Here is a 24,354-nt window from a genome sequence, read left to right on the forward strand (position 1 = left end):
AATGCTGTTTCAGGCTCTTGTCCACAATACAAATGGACACAAGCAACCTATCAGCTGGTAGATAGTAAAGACAGATCTTTAGATCTATTTAGGTCTCACATTGCTACCAAAGGAAGAGAAAACACGATTCTATGTTATGGCAAAGAAGATCTGCAGTATAGTTTCCTCACCAAACTGTTTTTGGGGGGTTGTGTGGTGATGGCTGTAGGACTTCAAATGTTTATTTTTTCAATTAAAATGCAAATAAAATGGGCTACCCAAAAAAGCCTCCCCAGTTCTGAGAATAAGCTATCACACCAACCTGTAGAGAGTCTTTTTCTACAGCTACTGTCATAATTTTGTCATCACATTTTATTGACAGGGCCATATCAACACTGCCCTGAACTTCTTCAGGTTCTTTATGTTTTGAGAGGGAATGCCCGAAGTCATGGTTTATTAATGTATCTACTGAATGCCTGGATGGGAAAATTTCTTCTCCCACTGTATCATGTCTTCCTCTGTTAATGTGAAATGGAAAAGTCAGGCCATCGGTATTCTTTGGAGCTGGCAGTGGGTTAGCACCCAGCAATTCTGTCAGCTCTGGAGGAAGTGAATGGTCTTCTTCATCATTCATCTCTTCTGAAAAATAAAAAACAAAACCAAACAAATCCACATTAGTTTATTAGATATTTTTCCTAAAAAATATCCTTAACTAATAATTTTCATAGAAAAAAAATATTATCCATAAAGGGAGCTCCTGAAGGCCATTAAAAGCAGCATCTTTGTACTTTTCAGGTGAGTAGCCATAACTCCTACACCTAAGTGTTTAGTCATTACTGAGGCATCTAATCTTGGAGTCCCTGTCAGAAATCTCTCTCACCAAGAGCTGAAAATAAACTTTTGATGAGTGGACCTATTATATGTAAAAGATTCAGAGACATAAAAGAAACATCACATTCATCAAATATTCTATTTTGGTATGGCTGAAAGAGCCTAAGTGCAAATCATTAGGTGAAATTCTTCCACTACCCAACCCATCAGAAATTTACTCACTACTGTTGTGAAACTACTTATATAACCAGAATGAAGCTAAATAAGAGTTAACTTTATAGTGAGTAAATGAGGGAACTATCTCTTGGCTTATACACGTGACTGCTAAGGACAGCACCCATGAGAGTGCAATTGATAAAATTAATGTGAATATAAGCTTTATCAAAATTGTAAAACAATAGTTTTAGTGGTTGAAACTCAGAATTAGTGAAAAAAACAGATGCAACTCTGCTAGTTTTACGGGATCCAGATAGCTTTACATCAGCAATTACTTTAGCCAAATACCCATTTTTTTTCTATAGTTGTATTTATTCTGTTTGCTCAGATTTTTTGGTTAGCCACTCATGTCTGTAAACAGTTTCAATGTTTATTTAATCGTCTCACGGAAACACTATGCTCATACTTTTGGAAAAAACACACTAAAAAAATCAAAGCTGGATTTATTAACTAACATGATATCCAGTTGCTGACATCTATTTCAGTGAACACTGGGTACCATCAGCTATGAAGTCTTGTGTGTTGGGTAAACTATAAACATTTAATTCCACCAAATTTCAGGAAATAACATAATTTTGTCTGGACTTTTCTAATCAAAAAGCCACATATTTGCAACCATCATTTATCAATATTACCAGCATTCTTCATGACAAGCAGTAAAAGAAGTGCAACAACAAAAACAAAAGCTTCAAAACTGAGAAAACACTGTTCAAGTAACGGTATTCCTAAAAACACAAAATATGCTTTTTCTATATGCTAAAAGTTCATCTTCAAACTTACCTATATCTTCAAGTTGCAGATGAAATCTGTTAGCAACAGGTGCTTTTGTGTAGGAAATAACTGGATTATAATTATGCTCATAAGCCCACTTGATCAAACTCTCATGCGATGAGGGAAGGTCAGGTATTATTGATTTACTCATAGTCATGGATCGTTCTGTTTCTTTTCCAAAACCAATACTATTTGATGTCTGTAAATAAAAAAAAAAACTTGGTTTGTGATTTGCCACTTAAGGATACTTACAGTGGAATAGTGATACTGATTGAACCCTGATTTTTTATTCTGTTTTAATCTACTAAATAACAGCAAACTGAGGACACCTGGGAAATAAACCAAACCCTGCCACTTTAGGCACATAACTGCTGCACAGATGGAAAAGAACCCCCTGCTTCCTCTCAGCCTCTGCCTGGAGTACAATAAATTAAGGCAATCAGAAACTGTTAATCCCTAAACGAGACAAAGACATATTTACAGCCTTTTGCATAAGGCCATACTTTCTTCAAAACTGATCTGAAATTACTCCTGAAGTGAACTTAAGATGACAAATGAATTTTCAAATGTCCCCTAGTTTCTTGGATTAGAGCATTACTTTAGCTGGATAAAGGAAAACCTTTGTTCAAATGAGCATTACTGAAAAAGGCAAAAAGCATGCTCAGTAGAGGTGATAGCAACTAATGCTGTAAGTCAGCTGGCACCAAGGACAGGCTGTGTCTGAATGAGCTTCACCCTAAAAATGCTGTGTGCCTCCTCCAAAGTATTGAGTTTGTTAAACATGATTGAACTAAACACTCAATAGAGCAGTAAGTGAGAGCATGCATATTTATGCATGGCCAGACTACTTAAAAAAACAACATTTACTTTCTGTAAATGAAAATATTTTTAAATTAATTAACGAGTTTTACACAAACACGGAGATACAGCAAACTCATAAATGTACATGCTGACCTAATGAATGAACATGCTAAATTATCATTAAATAAATGAGTAACACAACCGCTTAGTTTTCATCTTCCTGGAAATCTTTTGTAAAATTCCAGCTTTTTTTGCCCAAATGGGCAAGTCAAAGGAATATAACAATTATGTCTCAGTATTAAAGAGGCAGTTTGAAAACATTCACTGGTATTACACATATATTCAACAGCTCGGCATATTTAACATGTATTCATTCACACCAAAGCTAAATACATATATTTGTTCTTACAGTCACAGCATTACTATTATCACTGTAACAACTACATCAATGGCCACAGAACAAGCTGAACAAAGATGCTGCAGGAAAGGCAAGATGACCCACTTTTCAGCGATTTCTGCAACGTGATTGAAATGCACTTTCTAATGCAACTGATACCATGGAATGTTCCACACTTCCATTCCCATGCTTGATTACCTTCTTCATCATATAGGCTGCATCTTCTTTTCATTCCCACTGGCTTTTCCTCAATGTGAACAGATCTTAAATCTTTCACTCGAGAACACCAGAATATTGGCTAGAGAGATCTCTGTTAGTGCTCCTATGGACATGCTACACAGGTCAGAGAGCTCAGCTGTACTTCTCTACTTGACATCAAACTGAGTTTTTGAACTAAAAAGTGAATAAAGCATGTAGAGTCCTGAAGAAATGCATAGTGTATCTTTAACTCCCTCCCTCATTTCTTCCTAAAGACCCAGTTCTGCAGCCTTTAAACACTTGGGGCTTCACAACTGAAGTTAAAGATAGCTTTAAGTACAGAGTGCCTGGTTTGAGAATACTGTTACCAGAACAGTTATCAATGCTCAGCAAAGGTCACTAAAGATAAGGACCTTTGGAGCAACAGGTATCCTAATTTTAGTGCCTTACGACTCTTTGGTACCAACTAATCTTTGATCTTCAACACATGCAAATCTGGACACAATTTACCACGTATTTTCATATTACCACATAACTTTGACTGTTAGAAGTTATTATGCTAACCCAACTTTGCTGCATCTCTTTACTTTTCTGTCACGAGGAGACAGCTGAACAAATATTATCGCAGAACTTGACTGTCCTTGCTGGCACCCAAGCATTTCCAGGGCTTTTTTACACCCCTCCACTCCACACTGAGCCTGTAAATGTTCAGTCTTGCAATGCCTCACTGAAACAAAAGCAAGAACAAGGGCTTGAAGGAGTGAAGGGCTTCCTTCACTTGCCTGCCCTGCTGACACTCTCACACAGCGATTGAAACCAGGCAATCTGAGCCCCCACCAACCTACTCAGAACAGACACCACTTCAGAAAGTGGTGGGCAGTTGTTCTCAGGTCAGCAACCATCCCTCCAGGCTTCTGAAACCTTCAAAGGTTTGTTTTGTGCACTGCACCTCTGTCACTCCTCGCCCCTCAGCAAACTTATTTTCTTTCTGGAACTTCTCTGCACAGTTCCCAGCTTTGCAGAGGCACACCAGCTGCAAAGGAAGTGATGTGAACAGCAGTGCACAAGCAGAGAAGCACACGGCATGTAAAGGACTCCACACAGGAGGTAAACACAGCCCGGGAAGAAAGCACTGCACATACTCCATGTGCAATTAATTTACCTAAAGTACTCCCGTTTTACTTGGGTTTGTGTCCATCCTCTTTCAGAGATAAAAAAAGCACAGCAAGCTAGGAGATGAGCTGTATGACCTAAAACATCTTTTTCATTTTTTGTCTATGAACCTAGACCTCAGTAACTTACAGTACTGGGTTTGAGGCAGTTTAGCACTAACCTTTCTCTCTCAGCTTGCCAATCCCCTCAAGACAATTCTAATTCATAGTGAAGGCAAAAAGTTAGGAAAATTGAAGTGCATGGAACTGCTTCAACTAATAAAAAGAACATTGTGAAACATTACCTAATTGCTTAGTAATGTTTTTATGTATTGTCTAAATTTGGGCTTAGAAAGGCATTCAGCTTAATAGAGATATGAAGAGATGCTAAATGCTGGATATACAGGCTTTTTAATGACATGGGGGAGTTTAGTTCACTCCCTTACCCCCTTTAAATAAAGGAAAATGAAGCATCTATGTAAATTAAGTAGTAAAGTAAATCCTAACATGAATACGAAGTCTTTTAAATACTGACATTTTCTGTATATATTTAACATATTACTTTTGTTAATCTTTTTGTTAATCTAAATAAAATGTTATCTTCTGCCACTCATTGCAGAAACTTTTTTTAATTATACTTTTTACCTATATTCTCAATAATTAATAAAGAACTCTAGAAATAAAATTTTTAAAGCAGTGCTGCTTTTCTATATTCAAGTGCAGCATTTTAGAAATTTTAAAAGCCTGTAGAAATTGTGTTGTGAAAATTGATCATCCATAAAGTGACAGCTTCATGGACATGAAATATACTACTTGAGCTATTTCCTAGCATGGTGTGAACTAAAGCACAATCTGTCCTGTGAAAGTAGATCCATATATGCCCAAATATACAGTGGTGAATTCTATGTAATAACCTAGGATGAAACTTTGAAGTCAAGCATTGTTTTCATTTTTCTGCTTACAAGAGTGGTAATCCTCATCAGCCAAACCTGACCTTTCTCTTCAAGGACTATTTTGGACCTACAAAATGACCAGAACATCTTTTCCAGTCTGTAAGATAAATATGTGCCAGGGATCAACAAGGCACTTCATCATCCACCCAGATAATTTTTCTATTCAATTTTCTGAGCAACAAAAAATTAGCTTTCTTTTATTTCCCTTCACTCTCAAAAGCTACTATGAAATCCTGCTTACCAATCTATTTTCTTGGGAGATTTAGATCAATTAGCCTTTGCATTCTGCTAGAATTTCCTTTGCACAGATTACAAGCAAGAAGTAACTAAGAGAAGGAAAATTGCTATAAATACCAAGAACTGGAGTTTGAAAAGGTAACTGAATTGCTGCAAAACTGCTAATTGTGAGGCTACTGGGTGGTCCTAAGCAAACATTCAGCTCAACTGTACAATGTGCTCTTAACTGATCACTTAAGACAAAAACAGGCCAGAAATTTATAGGCTGCAAGATCTGTTCAATTATATTTATTTATTTCAGAACAAGGGAACACATTTTCTTAGTAGAAAGGGTGTTAAACCACAAAGCCTGTACCAAAAATCAACATGAATCAGCATCTCTAGTAATTTTAGAAGTTTAATTTTAGAGAGCCTGGTTTTAACTTTAAAAAAATATATATTTTTTGCTGTGTGAGGAGAATTAGGTCAATTTGACCAAATACTTACTGGAGACAGAAGTGCTGGCAGGGAAGAGGGCTAGATACTACTACAACTACAAGCAGAAGTAAAGGAGTTTCCACTTCTAAAGGGATGTGGGTGTGTGCTGCATATCTAGTATTATCTATTCTGCACTTGAAGGCATCCTTCCAACTTTTGGCATGAACCTGTGGATCCATACACCAAAGTAACAGCAATAAGAGAAATTAACATCCTACCCTGCGTTTAGGGTGCTTCAACAGAAGTCAAAAAGACAAAGACTAAATCCTTGTTCTAACCACCTGGCTTCTGCAATGTGTTGGTCAGTTTTATAGCCTATATACTGAAAGTTAATAAGAATAAAAAGTTTATGCATTTACTCCTTAAATCGCAGTAATTATTAAAAAGAAGCAGATAAGAGAAAACACTCAGAAATCAACATGGTCTAGCACTACATCACATTTAAATGGATTCTATACTGTTGCATTATGATAGCTCTCAAAAAAAAAGGTGCCTTAACTTACAATCACTTCCAGCTTTCCCTGGACATCATGAGACTTGATAACCCAATTGACAGACTTTCTGCACTTGAGGATAAGCACGACATCTCTGACAAGTCTGGCGCCCGGCTGAGATGGTTTAATGTCAACGATTATATCCACCTGGAGAGCACTGCATGTGGAAAATAGAAAGTTAGAACAGAATGCCAGAAATTTTCAGCTATCAACCTTCTTCCAATCCATCATGTTTCTACTGTCTGGCCAGCTGATTAAAATGCTGGATATTATCCCAGGCAACACAACATGTGCAAAACAGATTGTTATTCCATATACACTTAAGTGATTTTGCATAACAATAGAAACAAGTACTTTTTAGAAAAAAATATATTTCTGTCTCTTATTTACAAGAAGTGTGCTACTCAATTCACCTATTATTTAGTGCAGGTAAGTTATATGACTAGCAAGTTGCTTTCTAAAGTAAACATATAATTTTCTTATTTCACTGTGACAGTGCCTAAATACAACTGTTTCAATTTCCTCTGGCTGTAACTGTATTAAAACTTAAAATAATACCTTAAAAAAAGCAAAGAAGACAAGCAAGTTAACACACATGCATAAAAATCCCAACCCAAACCACAAGTACTATACTGGGGGGGTGTCTCTGCCTAAACAGTTAAATTGTGGAATGACTTTGCTTAAGATCTTGCGTGCCTTGAGGAATTAAACAGTGTATTCAGTTTCCACTACTTCTGGGTATATACTTACTTTAAAAAGAAAAAAACCCAGATGTCCAGTCTACTGCTTGCTGGAAAATAGATGAAAACTACCCATATTTTCAAGATCACAGTAAAATAAGTAGAGCAAATGGGTTCTTGCCCATCAATAACATCTCAACATGCAAAATATCAATTCAACAGAAGAACCTATACTTCCAAACCATCTTATGGGGCCATACATTACAAGAACGTGCTCATCCCCATGTAATAGGTTCCAACTAATATCCCACACTGAGACTTCATGTATCCTGGGACCTTTGATCCATGTCCTGCAGTTTTACACATGCCCAATTCTTTGGGGATTTAAACTTTGTAAGGATAGCTGTGGATAACACATAAAACTAAGAACAAAGTAACTTAGTACCTTTTTTTTTTTTTTTAATTTTAATAGGAAAACATTTAAACTTTTTGCAGTGTTATCATCTCAAAAGCAAATTCCTATTGTACTATTATCCAAAGCTAAATGCTTGGAACCAGGGCTGTCATTGTGTAGCACTACAAGGGACTTGGAATGATGCTTGGCATCAACTCTGTTCAGGATGGGGCTGCATCATCATTTGGGGTTCCCCACTCCACTTCCACTACACTACTACTCCACTCCACTACACCCCAACACTTTCTTACTCTCCCCAGGTTATTATGCAAGAAAATTATCAGGCTCTGGGTTCAACATCTTGCAAGGAGAATTATCCTTTTCACAAAAACACCTCCTCCCACCTCCGTCTCCCTGTGTGATTTTCTCATTAGGGATAGGATGCACTCACATGCAGCTGCATGAGGAGCAGAACCAGACAATGCCAGATATCCAGTGAATGCAGTAAGCAGACAGGATTTTAATTCTACCTTATCTCTGATGGAATTGTAACCATCTAAGTTTCATAGCAAATTTCTGTTCTAGCAATCATACTTGTCACTTAGTCATACTTGGAAAACCTCTTCTTATCTGAAGCAAACCCCACTTATGTTCTCCTACTAAGATTTAGGAAAGGCCAGCAAAAGATGAGCATTCTGTGTGTCTTGCCTCCCAAAGGTACCTTTGACAATTTAGAAAATCCTCATAATGTGTACAGAGAATTACTTTTTCTAACCAGTAGTTAAAAAGTTTTTTAGTCAGTGCACCACTGGCAACCCTTAACATTTCTCATAATTCTCAAACTATCCTTTAAACTCAACTGGAAACTTGACAGAAAAAACTGTTGTGAATCTTCAGAGTAGCTGTGGAACATTTACCATAAACCACAGATCACTTGCAGCCTCTGGGCACTGCTTGGGAGCCACTGTTCTAGACCTTGCTGCCAGTCATCCCTACCTGTGACAGGTCAAGATTACTTTCAACCTCTGTCTCACTTCCTCATACAGTGGTCTAACCTTAAAACTTCTCTGTCAGATACTGCCCTTACTGATGTTCCCTTATTCACCTTATCCTTGGAAAAATGTGACTGATTGAGCAAGAAGGGGAGCAGTATACAGCCCATAAAAACTGTGCTTTGCAATCTTGTCCAGAAAAATCCTATGATTATGAAGCAGAATTCAAAATCTTTACATACTGCAGAACCAATCTCTATTTACAATAAAGTACTAAAGCCCTAGCTTTTCTTAAAGGATGAAATGGCTACTTTCAATTGATTTTTATAAGCTGAGTGAAGTTTTTAGCTATTACTTCAAACAGTTTTAGTCTATTTAGATGATACTTTACCTGTTAGGATTGGAATTTGGAGTACTTAGTTCAATGATATGAACTTCTTTTTCTTGGACTAAGTTAGACATAAGGCACCCCTCTGCTGGTTTTGGTTGTAGGTAGCCCGCAAGGTAATTTAAAGAGAGGAAATTCTTTTTTATGTTGCACGAGGGAGGAAAAACTTGATCTGGAGGGAGGAAAAAAAGAAAGCATATGGACCTTTAAACACAAATGTCAGCTTAGATGCATGCACGTACCACATCAACTTCAGTGTTTACTATATTGTTCAATATATATATATTGCTGAAAGGTGTATCTACCATCTGTCATAAGCACGTATGACAAATCATCTAATTGAAAGGGAGATTACTGTGACACCAATACATCAACTTTATAATATAAACTATATACTTCTAAACTGAATAGTTACTATATATGGATTTAAACACTTAATGAAAGAAAATCCCTGCAAAGAGAATTTTGAAAACAATTCTGAAAAAATATGTGAAAAACTTTTCAAAAATAATAAAATACATTTAATTTGTTCCTTGCATCTCTACAAGAGATTTCTTTCTATTGCAATTTACTCAGAAATAACTTTTGGAATCAACTCCTTCTCCCTCTGGAAAACATTTTATTCTTGTTATTATAAACATACAATTTTTTAAATACTACAAAAAGTACTTTTCATTTCTTTACTTGATATATTTCCTATGTATTGTGTGGTCAGAGTCAATATTGTCTAGAAAGCAACAAATACTGCATTTGTCTTGCACATGGAAAATTAAAAGCATCAAGAATTATGGAATCAGCTGTTGATATTAAGAAACTGATCACAATATGCATAGCTGAAATGATTATATTCTAGCATAGCTATTCAATCTCTCTTTTGGTTCTAACCAAAAAGCTGAATATGAGCATTACAGAATCCTAGAACGTGCTGGGTTGGAACAGATCCACAAGGGTTATTGAGTCCAACTCCTGGCCCCGCACAGGACCATCCCCAAGAGTCACACCCTGTGCCTGAGAGCATTGTCCAAAGGCTTAAACTCTGCCAGGCTGCTGCTGTGACCACTGTCCTGGGGAGCCTATTCCAGTGCCCAATTACCCTGTGGGGGAAGAGCCACTACTGAAAAGTGCAAACCATAAAAAATAGTCATTTCATATGAAATTCTCATGCACAGCCTATATTACTGTACCCCAAGAAACAGTATTTCTACTGAAAATCAGGAGCACTTTGCCTTTCTGAGACAGCTTGACATATGAATTGTCATAATACATAAAAGGACTAAACACCATTTTCAAACACTTTAAATCCTGTAAGAATACAATTATACATGGCTGGGTCTTTGACCACTGGTGTACAAGAAAGACTTTTCCTATTAAGGTCACTAGCAATATACAAAAAAACAAAAACAAACCCAAAAAAAACCCCAAAAAACCCCCAAAAAACCCCAAAAAATCAAAAGAAAATAAATCAACTAGCATGCATTGTGAACACAAAACTGATGAAACGCTTATGAGCTGTGCTGAGGCCATGCACTCTCTAAAACGAGAACTGAAATGTCATGTCACCTCTGAAGTGCATTTGTGTGTCCTACCCAACTTTGCAGGAAGATCAGAGACTCCTGTGACCCTGGTCTCTGCAGAAACAATCAGGGGAGTTCCTTCTGATTCTACACAAAGCAGCCTTTGAGTATTAACCCTGTTGTGTCCCCTACAGAAGCTATTAAAGATGTATAAGGCTGTAATTATTCATACTGCCCAAGCAAAGCACTTCTCTAACATCTGGTATGTGCCCTGCCAGATTAGCCTTGAATGCAGCTGCACTTCTGCCAGCTCCTCCCACAACAGCACAGAATGGAAAATTATCCCAAATGGTCTATGCTGAGCTTAAATTTTTAAATATACACACACACACACAGACACTAGGTGTTTGCTTCTTAGCTTCTCTACAACATGATTCAGGCCATAAAATAAGAGTTTTGGAGTAGTTTGTGAGTAATTACCACACGTGCTATCATTTGCCATTGCAAAGAACTCAGTTCTTGCTCCTGGCACTTCCATCAGGCTTCTCTGGAGCTCTCCAGAAGTGCTGCTCCTGCTGCCAGAAGCACAGAGACTCCCCAGCCTGGGCCTCTGCTCGATAGCACGCTCTTCCTCTGCAGCAGATTTCAACTCTGTCACGGGCTACTTGACATTCACACCAGAATGTATTTACTCTTATCCACACCAGTTACCAAAGTCGGGCTGGAGCAGAAAAGAAGAAGGGATCATTTCATCTTTCTTTGCTCACTATGCATCTCTTCTTTGTTAGTTTTAGGGCTGTCTACGTACTTTGGAAAGGGACTGCAGGTGCCTGCAATCAATTAAAAACATTACCAAACCAGCCAACAAACAGTCAGTTTATGGATTCTGTGCCTCTCTAATCTCCCCAGACTCCCAATATGGACTCAGACATGAGTTTTGCAGGCAACACCCTCAGCAGAGGGTCTCTGGCCAGCAGGCAGGGGTGCCAAGGGGCCCCGTTGAGAGCAGAGCTGTGAGCAGTGGCCAGCAACCACATCCCCCTCGGCGAGTGCCAGCCTGCCTGGATGGAGACACACGACTGCACACCAGGATGTAGTTTCTGTGTGCAGCACTTCTGTTTTACTGATGAGGACAGACACTGTCTGCTCTATTCTGCACAAATTAGGTGTCATCCACAGGTTCTTGGCTGAAGCTGAATATCCAAGTTTAACATCATCCTGAGGAGGTTTTTGTGCAAATGAGCACTGTTAATCAAGTCTCATTCCCCAAGTAAGGCACCCTAGGCAGCAGCAGTTGGATGCAGCAATAAAAATCCCATCCAAGCAGAGTTTGCCTTTCAAAATCTGATCTGGGCATAAGCAAGGTGTTTGGAATTTTCCTTGGGCACTCTGATGTTAGGGGTTATTTACGTGTATTTCACAGTTTGCTAGCTCTCTGCACAACAGAACCTTGGCTAACATTTAATGGTGGGATAGAAATGGGATCAGGGAAGGTCCTACAGGGGTCTCAGGAGGGAGGATGCAAACTCTAGGCAGTGCTATCCCACAGCAGGACACACAGCTAAGACAGACACAATGGGACCATGTGCAAGCATTAAACCAAGCAAGCATGGCATGCAGGGTATGTGCACTGGTGTGTACTGGCTATAAATTCAGAGTCAGGACTGATGTTTCAGCTCCTGCCAGGACAGAAGCACAGTATTACCGTCTGTAAATAAACTGTATATTTTCCAATTTAGCTACTGTTAAAAATATTTTTTTTTTCTTATTTAGCTAAGAAATGTGTTGAAATTAGGGTCCCTCCAGGCTAGCACATTTGCTCTGGATTTACTGGTGATGCTGGATGCATTAGATAACATTTAGCTAACTGATAGGACTTCCTGACTTGTTCAATCATGTCATCCATGAGGAATTAAACTGATTTCTGCTGAAAAACACATAGCAAGACCATTTTCACCATGAGCAGGCCTGCTTTCTAGAATCTGACAGTGATTATCACAGCATTCACTCTGCCACCTCCTTCATTACACAAACCAAGGCAAGAACAAGAACCGCACTTCTTGTGCCCCTTTCCTCTACACCCCCATTCTGGCCCCTTACAATTCTTGCTGTGATCACCATCCCTGAAGTATTTGATCAGCCACTCTTTAGAATCAACAGGATTCAGATGCACTTGGCCCTGATCCAGTTTGCTAGTGCTCTCAGCTGCCTTTCATTTGCAGTTTCAAAAGTGACTTAAGAGACCCATGGCATCAGAAGCAGCTTTATTCTACGAAAGATCAGCCTTCTTCAGATCTTTCTGTCCTTTGGCTTGCATTTTCTGTTTTCTGTGCTTAGCTACAGCCTACACTTCTAAAATGTTACATCTTCCAGTTTCAGATTTATCTAACTTGAGTGAAGCTGAAATGTAGACAATTATATTAATACAACCATCAAATTCTGTATCAGTCACATAGCAAGGAGCTGCTTTGTGTGACTACCTATAGATTCTGAGCAATACTAGAAGTGATTCACAGACTGTCAGCTGAGGGTACCTTACTACATCGCATGAGAAATGTAAGTTTTGTATGAAAAGCCCAAACTGTACATGACTGTATGCTGTGGTTTGGGAAATCCAGTGATTCCATTGTTCGTTCTGCAGAGAAGCAAACCAGGACCACATCCCACGTGGTTTTCACAGAACTCCTGACACAACTGCTGCAGTTCAAGAACTGACCCTGTCCCCACCTCTGAACACATGCATAACCCCCACACATACACACTTATTCACTTCTGCCAAGAATTTAAATCAAAATCAAATACGGCTACAGCTGAGCTAGTTTGTAGGAGCCTTCTCAGAAACTGTCTGTTTTGGTTGCCTGCCAAGTTCTATTTTATTTACTTACTCCTAATTAAATTGTGTTTTAGTGCATTCTAAAGATGATGCAAAACTCCTCTTTTGCCTCCTGGTTTGACTGGAGACATGCAAATCAACAAACAAAATTTTATCTGTTTTTTTTCAGCATATCTAATTAAGTATTTGTGTCCACAATGCAGAGACCACTACTCCTATGTATATGTTTCAGGAGCATTTTAATAAGCTAATAAATATATTTCTGAATTATTTTCTGGCATTAAAATTTAAGACTGGTGCCAAGTAGAGCAAAAAAAAAAAACCCACACAGGGGAATCCTCTACAAATTTGGCAGGATTTGGACAAAACTAACTCAGGCATGTTCTGATTTTGGGGGGCAAACCTCCTATGTCAGGAAATCAAATGATCAGATACATGTGGTTAGGAAAGCATGTTTTCTCCACAGAAGGCTTTTTGTTGGCTTTTTCTTTCCTGTAACCAGCCAGTTCAGCTGTTTGGGAGTTGCTGCAGAGATATTCCTGCAGAGGATCATATAGTTGTGTTGTGCCAATACTGCTCAACTATGGAGCTACAACCTGAGCCCCACCCCAGTATGGGCCTGTGTGAAGTCCCCAAGGAGCTGGAGTCCTCTCCCACCTGTGCTAGGCCACCTGAAGGATCTGGCATGTGGCTCACAGTGACAGGAAATCTTTCGCCTTGGGATGAAAATACATAAGTACAGACTGAAGTAATTTAGTTTGGTGTGGAACACAATAATTCTTTGCCCAAAGAAGTCTGGGTCCTTATACGAGCAAATACTGAAAAAAATAAATGCAACTCAGGTCTTTATAGAAATTTCCCCCTACTTCAATGTCTCCACTTCTTCAGATGAATGCACCCAAACAATCACCATGAGTAGTTGATTCTGTTTAAAAGGCAAAGTTTGACTCTTGCAAGATTCTGGGCAATTGCATCACATTTATGAGCATAAAGTTATGGCACCAGAATTCATTAAAAGTTTCCTAAACCCAAGGTCCGGTCTTTAGGCATGCTGTTATTTCTCTGCTTCCCCTTTCATATCATATCTCTTGAAAAATGAGAGGTATGTTTAAAAATTGAAATAAGTTAAATACAAGCAACACATTCTCAGTATCTGAAAGTGTCTAAGAATTCAGTTGGTTTTGTTCTGGTTTACCTTCTCCTACTTTAATATAGATGTTTCTTGATATTTTAAGTTCAGTGAAAGATGTTACTGCTCCATATTCCTTCTGGGCCCACTGTAGCAATTGTTCATTTTTCTCAGGAAAAAACTTTTCTTCTGTTTCTGCTGACAAGGAGAAGTTTCCCTTCTCAAACTGAACGACGGAACCTAAAGACACCTGATGGGAATAAAAACATATTTTAATGTGGTACATTTATCCACACAGACATGTAGCATGTTTAAGCAATGTCATCTGTCACACCCAAATACAGTGACTGAAAGTGATAATGGCTTATTTCCAAAAATACCCAAGTGTTTTAACATCTGCATAATGATTCCTTTTTCAGAGATTCTTTTAGAAAGAATGAAGTGCCCATCAGCCCAGGTGGAGTGTACAGGGCAGCTGAATAAGAGAGTGTTCTGAAGCACTCTGTAAAACTGTACCGCTGCAGAAGTGTAACCACTGTGTGCTGCAACGGGAGATAAACTTTGGGGGAAAAGAAAGGAGAGAATAAGAGGATCGTCTGAAGAAATGAAGGCAGATAAGAATGTGAAGCTAATAACTTTCACTGGGAACTACTGAAGTAAATCCCAAATCAGAAAGGATGTCAGTACAAGCTCAGTGACATATAAAGGCCAGCCCAGAAATAGAATGTAAGGAAAGAGAAAGGCTAAGAGAAAAGAATGGTATCTACTGTTGCTTTATTTACAGGAAGTGAGGAAATACTTTCGTTTAATAGATAAAGCAGATGAGTTACATACATCTTCTGAAAAATTCTTAAAAATAGGTTACATTAACTGAGGTCTTGAATGGAAAGACTAAAATGTTATTTAAGATAGTGAAAATGGAAAAACAGTACACAGAAGTGTAACAGGTTCTGCAGGAAAGCCAAAGATGTTCAAATAAAGCTTCACTGGAGTAGCACCATTCACAAACAGAAGGTGGCAAAGGGTCAGACTCTCTCTGATTGTGACCTGCTTTAACCTGTGCTGGTCTTGTGAGACAAAGTCATTCCTACATTTCCTACAACCCAACATCCCAAAAGCATCCTGTCATCCCAAGAGCAACCTTTGACTCGCCTGTCCCTGCAGATGGATGCAGCCAACACTTCCAGGACATCTGTCAGCTCTTGAGAGGTCCTTCCAGAAGTGGTGAAAGAGCAGCAATCCTTCATTTGCCCAACCCATCCATACACTTCACTGAATGGATGTTCACTACACTTGGCACTTGCAAGTATTTGTCCAAGTAGATACATAAATTACATCCTTTGGCAGGTGAAAAGAAATTGCAAATTCTTCCCTGTGCCTCCATCTATAATGGTAGCATTTATTATACACATACCACATATTCTTCTCTAAGAGAAGGCATGGGTAATTCAGATTTCAATTTGACCAGACCTGTTACAAAAAACACCTTAGGAATCCTTTTGCCAGAACATTCAAAGTTTAAACTAACATCTCTTTCAATTTTGAATAATCTTTGTTTTCAAATGACTACCATAAAAGGCTTCTTTTAAATGAAAAAAAGTCTTTTATTATTTAGTGTAACACAGACCACACCACGTTCTATCAAAAGTCTCATAGTTCTCAAATAAGGAAGCAAAGTCTGCCATTAGAGTTAATCCAGTTCTAGGAAAGGAGAGCAACCAGTTATCTCTATAAGGTATTTAGCAAATAGCATCCACTTTGTATTTTCAGCACCTAGAAGCAGCTATGCCACGGGCTGATTTCATGGAGCATCTCCAATGCTCCTAACACACCAAATTCTGTGTAAATTCCAAGTGCACAGTCTCAGAGGATGGCACTGACACAGCACATGCCAGGTCATGCTGGATTGTGTACTTTTTTATCAGAAACACATGGGGCATTTACAGAGAACTCTGGCCTAATTAGAAAAATCTCCCATGCATGAAATTCACTGGATTTAAGGACTTAATCAGTAATTATTTTGCAGGAATATTGAATAGATGTTGGTGTTCCACCCTCAGAGACAAACAGTTTATCCAGTAAGTGCAGTAGTTGGTTTTCATTTATACCTTGTTTCCATATTTTTTTTATGGTCAGCATCAGGGTAAAGCAGCATCAGTGTATATTTTTAAGCATTTCAGGACAGCATGAGGGAAAGTATTATTCTTTCTAAATAAAAAAGAAATGGACTACCTTGCAATAATACATTTTTGCTGTATTTTTCATTTGAGATAGTTAAATGTATGCTAACACAACAGCTGTCTTCCTCAGAATGCACTTGCTTTTTCATTTATTACTAATTAAAACTTGAAAACTTTTTTCATCATCTCACAACATGAGAAATGTCTTCCTGAGGGACAGATCCTATCAAAGTAACCATGTGCTTCAAGGGAGGAACTGACAGACAGAAAGCAGAGCAACTAAAAAGTCTGGCACAAGTAACTAAGTGATCATACAGTAAACATCTTTAAACAAGCATGAAGCTTATAATATTTTTTTTTTTCAATCACACACTAAAGTCTATTTGAAATGCTAGTTCCACTACCCAGGTTTTAGAAACAACTGCAGAGTTCTGCTGTTCTTGCCAATGTTGGGATTTTTACTACATAGACCTAAGGCAAGGTTAAGGGAGCCAAGCACGTTATTTGTTCTGGAAAGAATTCAACACACCCTTCCAAAAAAGGCAACCATCACTGTTTCAACACCTGCCTTGAACATTAACTACTTACTCATCAGAACAAATCAAAAGCAAATCTAACATGCTTAGGATAATGCAAAGCATTAAAGTCTAATAATGTTTTAAATATCTGGGAAGTAACCAATTTTTATCTGAGCACTAATTACGCACTGATTGAGTGATTAAGAGACTGCTGCCACAGACACTCTTATCTCCTCCCTTCAACTCCTTTAGTGGTTACTTTCTGAGGTTGCAGAGTGGAAGAAGTGCCCCAGCTCTATTTCTTCCAGTTGTTGTGAGGACATGAAAATGAGCTGCACTGGAAACATCCTCTGCTGTTGAGTAAACCTACATGTCCTGTCACTTTTCTGAGACTAAATGAAGCAGCTGGACATGGAAAATCTGTTCACTAGACCAAAAGATACTGGCCATGGCCACTAACCACAGCAAGCACCACAGTTCAAAGGGCTGTTCCTCAGAGGAAATAAGGATCAAGCATAGTCTATTGAAAATATGCTACAAAACCTGACTATTCCATCAAAGAACAAAACACATTTAGGAACATATTTTGGTTGCATACACTACTACCCGGCTGACCACTGGGGAAAACAGGGCCTGAAATTTTCTCTGCACCATACCAAGGCAAAGAAACATACACCCCTCATGCTGGGGTAACATAACAAAAACAGCCTTCATACATCCCTTAAGAAAAATTTCAAGTCTCAGTAAAACTGCCCTTGCAAGGCTGCCATGGTAGCTCAGGACATCAGTTACCTGGCAGAAGTGCCAAATGTCATGAGTTACTATTCTCCAGAGGGAACAACTCAGAACCAAACCTGCATCATCTCAAATATATACAGTGGTGAGTGCGAATACTGCACACACAAAATAGCATATTCTGTTTCTTATTTTACCTATTTTCTTCTCTCCCTTTAAACATTTATTGCCTTTTTTTTTTCTTTGAATCTGATCCAGGGGGATATTTTGCTTTATGACATTTTAAGTATTTAACATATTATAATTCAGAACTCCCAAGTAGGAAGCAAGTTCATAATTCAGCCTTGAGAGAGAGAGGTAGGCACCCCTGTGACATCACTCAGGATACAAAGGTAAGAGTCCACAGCCACCCAGCATGAACCAATCCCTACACTACACCACTACCCATGGAGGGCCTGCTAGCACAAGTGACCACCTAATCATCCCTAAAGCCATTATAGAGTCAAATATACTAGGAGGAAAAGAAGCAGCATCCTTCATATTTTTATCTGAACTGTACAGTATCAGATCTGTGGTTGAATACGTAGGAGAGGAATATATCTGCTCAGAATAAAATTAAAATATTTGAATCAACTATTGGAACGGCCTACCTGGGGATCAGAGTCAGCCAGTGTTTTTTGGTATTATACTTTGATGTAATTTCAACCTCTTTCAGAGAGGAAAAAAAGCCACAGATGGAGAAATATCAGGTATTCCAAAACTCAAAAATATATCTTTTGTTGTTCATGAATCCATATACAACCTACTTTAACCATCAAGAGAACAATTCTCTTCAACAAGTGAATAAGAAACATGCTGCTTTTGAAATTACATGCCACATTTGTGAATTACCTATCAAATTTGCATAGTCCTTACAGGCACAGAGGTGTGATGTTTCCAGGCAATGTTAAAATTTTTCATTTTAGTGTTCTCAAGACCACATGCAGTCATTACAAAATTCCACTTCCAGTTCACACATTTTTAAAAACATACACATAAGAAACATTGCCTTAAATACATTTTAGATCTTAATTAAACTTCCTGGGAGATACTCAGTTTTGCAGCTACCAAATATCCTTATATAATTAAGGCTGTTCAATGTTTTCTCAGGATGAAAGCAGACCCTTAAGCGATAAGAGAGCACTCCTGCACATCTTTATATCTTTATATATCTTGAAAAGAGATCCTGGGATTTTCTATCAAAGCTCAATCTGTGTCAAATCAAGTGGAACTTTCAAAGCCCCTAAGGAACAGTTACTAGAATGATAAAGAAACAAACAAGAAAATCTGTGTAAAGGGAAATCTGGTACCAAAGTTTAAGGTTCAGCAGGAGTTTATTAATTGCACACAAGTAACTGTCCACTTAATTTGACAACATCTTGATAGACTCAATGTAACACTTGTTTGATATGCACAAAATAAGGTAGCAGAAGCTTTTCCAGGGATTCTGTTTCAAGTTAGAGGCAATTTAGCGGAAGAAGTGAGAGGAGAATTAAAGCCTATCTATGAAACTGCAGCTATAGTTTCCACTGGAATCAGTGACTCAGAAACAACCTGTTGTGATTTATTATATCCACATCACTTACACCAGTAGTCTGCCAAAATCCACTACTTGCTTCTGTAAACTTCCACTGGCTAAGCCCCCTGTTTACTGAAGCAAAGAAAGGAAGGAGCCCTGACCATACAGAAGATTAAAGACTATCACAGGTGCCTGTTCCAGGTCCTTTAGCCTCCTGCAAGATTGGTTTGGGAATGCACCTCAACCACTAAATGCCCAAAAAAGTCTTTGTTTCCTCACTCTTGCAGGCTGGATTAACTTAAAGTCCACTTAAGGTTAACTTGGTAGTTTTCCTGACTACCAGCTGTCTTGGTTCTGAAAGGGATAGGTCTGGGCTCCTAGAGAGACCAGGAGAAGGAGGAATGCTTAGGAGCAGTCAGAGGCAGCAGTGAGAAAGATCATCAGGAGATACAAGAGGCAGCAGCATCCAGATCTGGCCTGTCCACACTCCTGACACAAGTTCTGGTTGGAACAACATCCCACAGAGAGAGCCCACTCTCAAAGCTGAAACAAACCACACGCAATAAAGCTGGAGTTCTGAAAGATGCCTTAAATTACATGGGTTCTAGTATGAACTCCATGACACTCTTAGCAAACCAGGCTCCCAAAAAAATGCAGGCCTTTGAAGTCTCGTGAAAGAAGAATCTAAGGCACAAGGACCTGCCTAGTTTCCTGTGAAATTTACTGGCAAGTTGGTATTCTTGAAATATTTCTGCCCAAATCAAAGTGATTACAGTGAAAGCAGAGGGTGGATACACATCATAAAATTTCCCTACTTTGGGATATCACACGTACAGATTTTTTTACTTTATTCTGCATATTCATTTCATGTACTGTATCTTGCTTCCTAAGACAGAAATAGCACTTCTCTACTGCAATGTTTTCCTGAAGAAAGCTTTAAAGAAAAAAAACTCACAACCCCCTGGTTATTTAAAGATGCCTTACTAGGGTTATTGTACTCTTAAACTCATTTTACATGCATCATTTTCAATCATGTATTTACTACTCTATCATTTTCTACCATTCCTACTGCTGACAAAATCCTTCCACTCTTTTGCCAAGAATCACCACCATACACAGGGAGCTTGAGGTCCCTCTAATATTTCTGGGAGCAACCCATTTATATAGACTTTAGAAAAGCAGTATTTTGCAGGGTTGAATTATGCCAGGAGACAAAGTCTATGGGTAAATTTACCATTATGGATAGTAAGAGTTACTCTTTATTAAACACTGCTTTTAATTTATTACAAAATGTTAATTTTCACATTTTTTCAAAAGGCAAGGACACAGTGTGGGGAGGGGAAGGGAGAATATGAACTTTTCCAAGTGGAAAAGGGCAACTACAGGATTATTTCCAGCTCCTGAGTAGAAGAATGATGATGACTCATAAAAAAAAGCAAACTTAGGATCCTACAGTTAATGTAAATGTCCTTTTAAATTCCTCTTCACACTGTTACACAACACTGAAAATCTACTGCTTTTACTTTGAATAGTGAAAGGTTACTATTTAGACCAAATCTATCACTAGTCATGCATTTCCTATCCTTCCTCACTGTTCTCCTAGCAGAGCACTCTTATTCACATCTGGGTCTGTTTAACCAGTGATTGGAAATTTAGCCTCCTGATTTCCCATTAAATACTAGGCACAGGAAAACAAATAGCACTTGTTTTTCAGTGAGTTTTGTCAGTAATCCAAATCTAGTGCAAACCATAGAACGGCCTGTGGTTTGGTGGCAGTTACCCAAAATATGTGAACCATATTTTCATGAAGTGAGAGGAATAAACCAGCAATGAGCTAAAGTAATAAGAACATGGATTTTTCTTCTTAGAAATACAGAAATTTCTAATAATTAAACTCTTCATTCTATCACTGTGTCTTCCTTAAAGCTTTTATCTTTTCAAATCTCAAGCCAAGAGCAAGTGATCTGTTTTTTTCTTTATCATTACTGCTCTTGCTTCCCCCATTTCACTACCTCAACACACATTCACTCCTAGCTCTTTCAAGTAAGATTATTTCTTTGCACAAGTGGTTTCTTATCCATAACTTTTACTGCGTCTATTGCCTGAATAACTAACTCAAAGAAAAAGCTGAAGCATCACTACTTAAATCAGACATTATACAAATCACATATGTAGATATTTAAGGGTGCTTTGGATCTTTTCTAACAGGAAATCACAAAGGATTGGGATCTTTTTCAATTGATTTAATTCTCACTACATTCACTTGCTGAGTAAAGACATTCCTAGGCTATAAAAGCAATTGAAAAAGCTACCAAATAGAAAGAAAAAAAATTGCTTTCTGAGTAGCACCTATAAAACCTTTCTGTGCAGTTTCATAAAACTTCTGGTTTTCTGCCAAGACATGTTCACAATAAACTAGTTTTAGGGAAGGAGGGAAATGACGACTTGATGGGAAGGAAGGAAACTATTTTGCTGTATGAAAACTTAAAAGTGGAGTGGTGGAAGAGGTCTGGTAATGTTTTTATGCAATATTGACTTGCACCAAGATCTCAGGTAAAAGCAGTTTCTACAGTAGTTGTCTAGCTTACATAAAACTGTGATGTCATAATCTAACCAGTCTAATCACCAGTGAGGATGTCCTTCAACTTCCACTCCCCTTTTTAATACAATTTTTGCATTTATTCCCTGCAGAGGAAAAAAAAAAACAAAAACGTAGCACAGATGCCAAGCATTCTGCATGCTGAACTGAACAAAGCTTCCCACCCGTGCAATACTCTTCAGAGTGATGAGCCCATAAACACTCGAACAGAAAGGGCCCAATTCCCAGATTCTTGTATTTTTGTGACATCTACGAATATACAATCAGACTAATATGCACCAGTAACTGAAGTGATGATTTACAATTACTTAGGTCAGGCAGTCCATGCACTAACCCATTTCAGGTATTTTTGGATTGAAATGCCATGATACTAAGGTACATTTATTTTTAACACAATGAAAATAAACTCCAGACTTATTTTACTAAAATTACAATAATTTCAAAGCATCACCTACTTCACCCATCAATATACAGCAACTCATGCAGAGTCTGAAAATAAATCTGTCCATGCTAAAATCTTGTTAAACACCACACTAGGCAGACACTTTATATATATTCTTTTCTCTTTCTTGTGCACACACTGAAAATTTTTGGCAGGTTTATATCAAGATGCCCAAATTTTCTCTTAAGACTACTCACTAGTGTTCTTTCTAATTTATAGATGGGGAAAGCACCCTGAGAAGCAAAATGACAACACAGGTAACAGAACAGTGAAGCACAACTCCCCTTAGCAGCCATGCCCTGTCATGATGGCTTCCTCCAAAGTACTGTCACTGTGAGAATCACTGTCCTTCCATTCAGTACCACTTTGGAAAAAACTCTTCAAAACATGACATTAAAAAAATCCTGATGCTAACCCAACACAAACTTTGGTTTATTTGGAGCATGCTACTTAATTTTAATGATAATTTATTCCACTCTGAGGTTTAGCCACCAGGAGACATTTTGTGAAAATGAAACCATGAGCAAAAGTTTCCATGAAGATAAAGCACATGACAAGTCACTGAGTGGAACTGTGCATTACATGATAAAAATAAATGCAAAACTACATATATACCCCAAATCCACATGTCCATACTGAAAAAATATTTACCAAGAAGGTAATTTGTGCTTCCCCCATACTATAACAATGCACACAAAGCCTTACATTCAATTTAAGCTTCTTAACTTATGTAGGAGTAGGCCAAAGGCAAAATCCATGCTAAAACTATGTGTGATAAGAAATTAAACTCTGGCCCAACTTAGCAGTATTGTATTTTCTCAGTTTTTTGGGTATGTGGTGATACCCAAATCTTAAATCTTTTCATCCTTCCCTGGGGCAGCTTAGCTTTAATGGAAACTCAAACAATAAATTCACAGAATGAAGGAAAAATACCATTTTGCTAACGAGGACACTGAGAACACACAGCCCTAAACTCTTTTGTCCAGTACAATCACCTTTCAAGCTCAGCGTGCCTTGGTTTCTCCACCTGCACAATGCTAACAACACTTGTGCTCCAATTCATAATCTACTCATATCCTGGAGATTCCTTTGTTAGAAATAACTTTCAAAATTATAATACAGTCAACTTAAAATTTTTACTTAGTTATTTACTTACTCAAAGCCATGTCCCTGTAACAGTTTGAGAACTTTATTATGATACTTTACATGGAAAGAAAAAAAGGCTAATATTAAAAAGAAATAAAGAGCTAGGACTTTACTAATGGCTACACGATCCTTACACTACAAACTTTGACCTGGTTCTTGTGGTGTGGTCTTTATCAGCAGCAAGTCCCAGAAGTTGTAATTTAAATTTCTTTACACTACTTATCATTCTAACCAGGATTCAATCAATGAAAGTCATTGCAATTCATACTTTACATACAGTATATTAATAAAGTTGTGAATGAATGTATTGTTTGGAAAGCCTGAAGGAAAAGCTGGAAAGTCAACTAATATCTTGCCTGAGGCTTCCATAGAGACAGACACAATAGTTATGACATTTCTGTGGTATGTGTGCCATGAACTCATGGGCACTAGAAAATATTTTTCAAATTCAAAGTCTTTCATGATTCAACATACTCAATCTTCTGTTCTGGCTATACATTTAAGGAGATTGAACAAGTCAGAGTCACAGAGCTAAGTATTTTTAAACAAGGGCTGAGGAAGTATGCTCTGCACTCTGCAGTCCTTGGAGCTGCTATTTACAGTCCTAGGGTCAGTTGTCCAGAACTCACTGAAGGCTCTGGCACAGAGGCATGGAACCTCTCAGCAACTAGAGCAGAAGCAGTATGTCCCTCTGCCCCACAGTCTACCTAAAACAAGAAACCCTGATTCTGGAAAAGGACC

The 24,354-nt window shown here is 38.1% G+C and overlaps 1 protein-coding gene across 6 annotated transcripts in view; it reads right to left on the reverse strand.

Moving 5' to 3' along the window:
- Positions 1-24,354, reverse strand: part of TGFBR3 (transforming growth factor beta receptor 3) — a 184,025-nt gene that overhangs the window by 21,302 nt on the left and 138,369 nt on the right. For all 6 annotated transcript variants that reach the window (XM_077785442.2, XM_021526362.3, XM_085586442.1 and 3 more), the window contains 5 exons: positions 14,502-14,685; positions 8,963-9,131; positions 6,515-6,662; positions 1,807-1,996; positions 302-618 (listed from right to left, as the gene is read on the reverse strand). In XM_077785442.2, coding sequence (XP_077641568.2) covers positions 302-618; positions 1,807-1,996; positions 6,515-6,662; positions 8,963-9,131; positions 14,502-14,685 — 1,008 coding nt within the window. The remainder of the gene's footprint in view (positions 1-301; positions 619-1,806; positions 1,997-6,514; positions 6,663-8,962; positions 9,132-14,501; positions 14,686-24,354) is intronic.

The sequence above is a fragment of the Lonchura striata genome, chromosome 8 (genome assembly GCF_050655825.1).
Source record: "Lonchura striata isolate lonStrDom1 chromosome 8, ASM5065582v1, whole genome shotgun sequence".
Taxonomy (NCBI): Eukaryota; Metazoa; Chordata; class Aves; order Passeriformes; family Estrildidae; genus Lonchura; species Lonchura striata.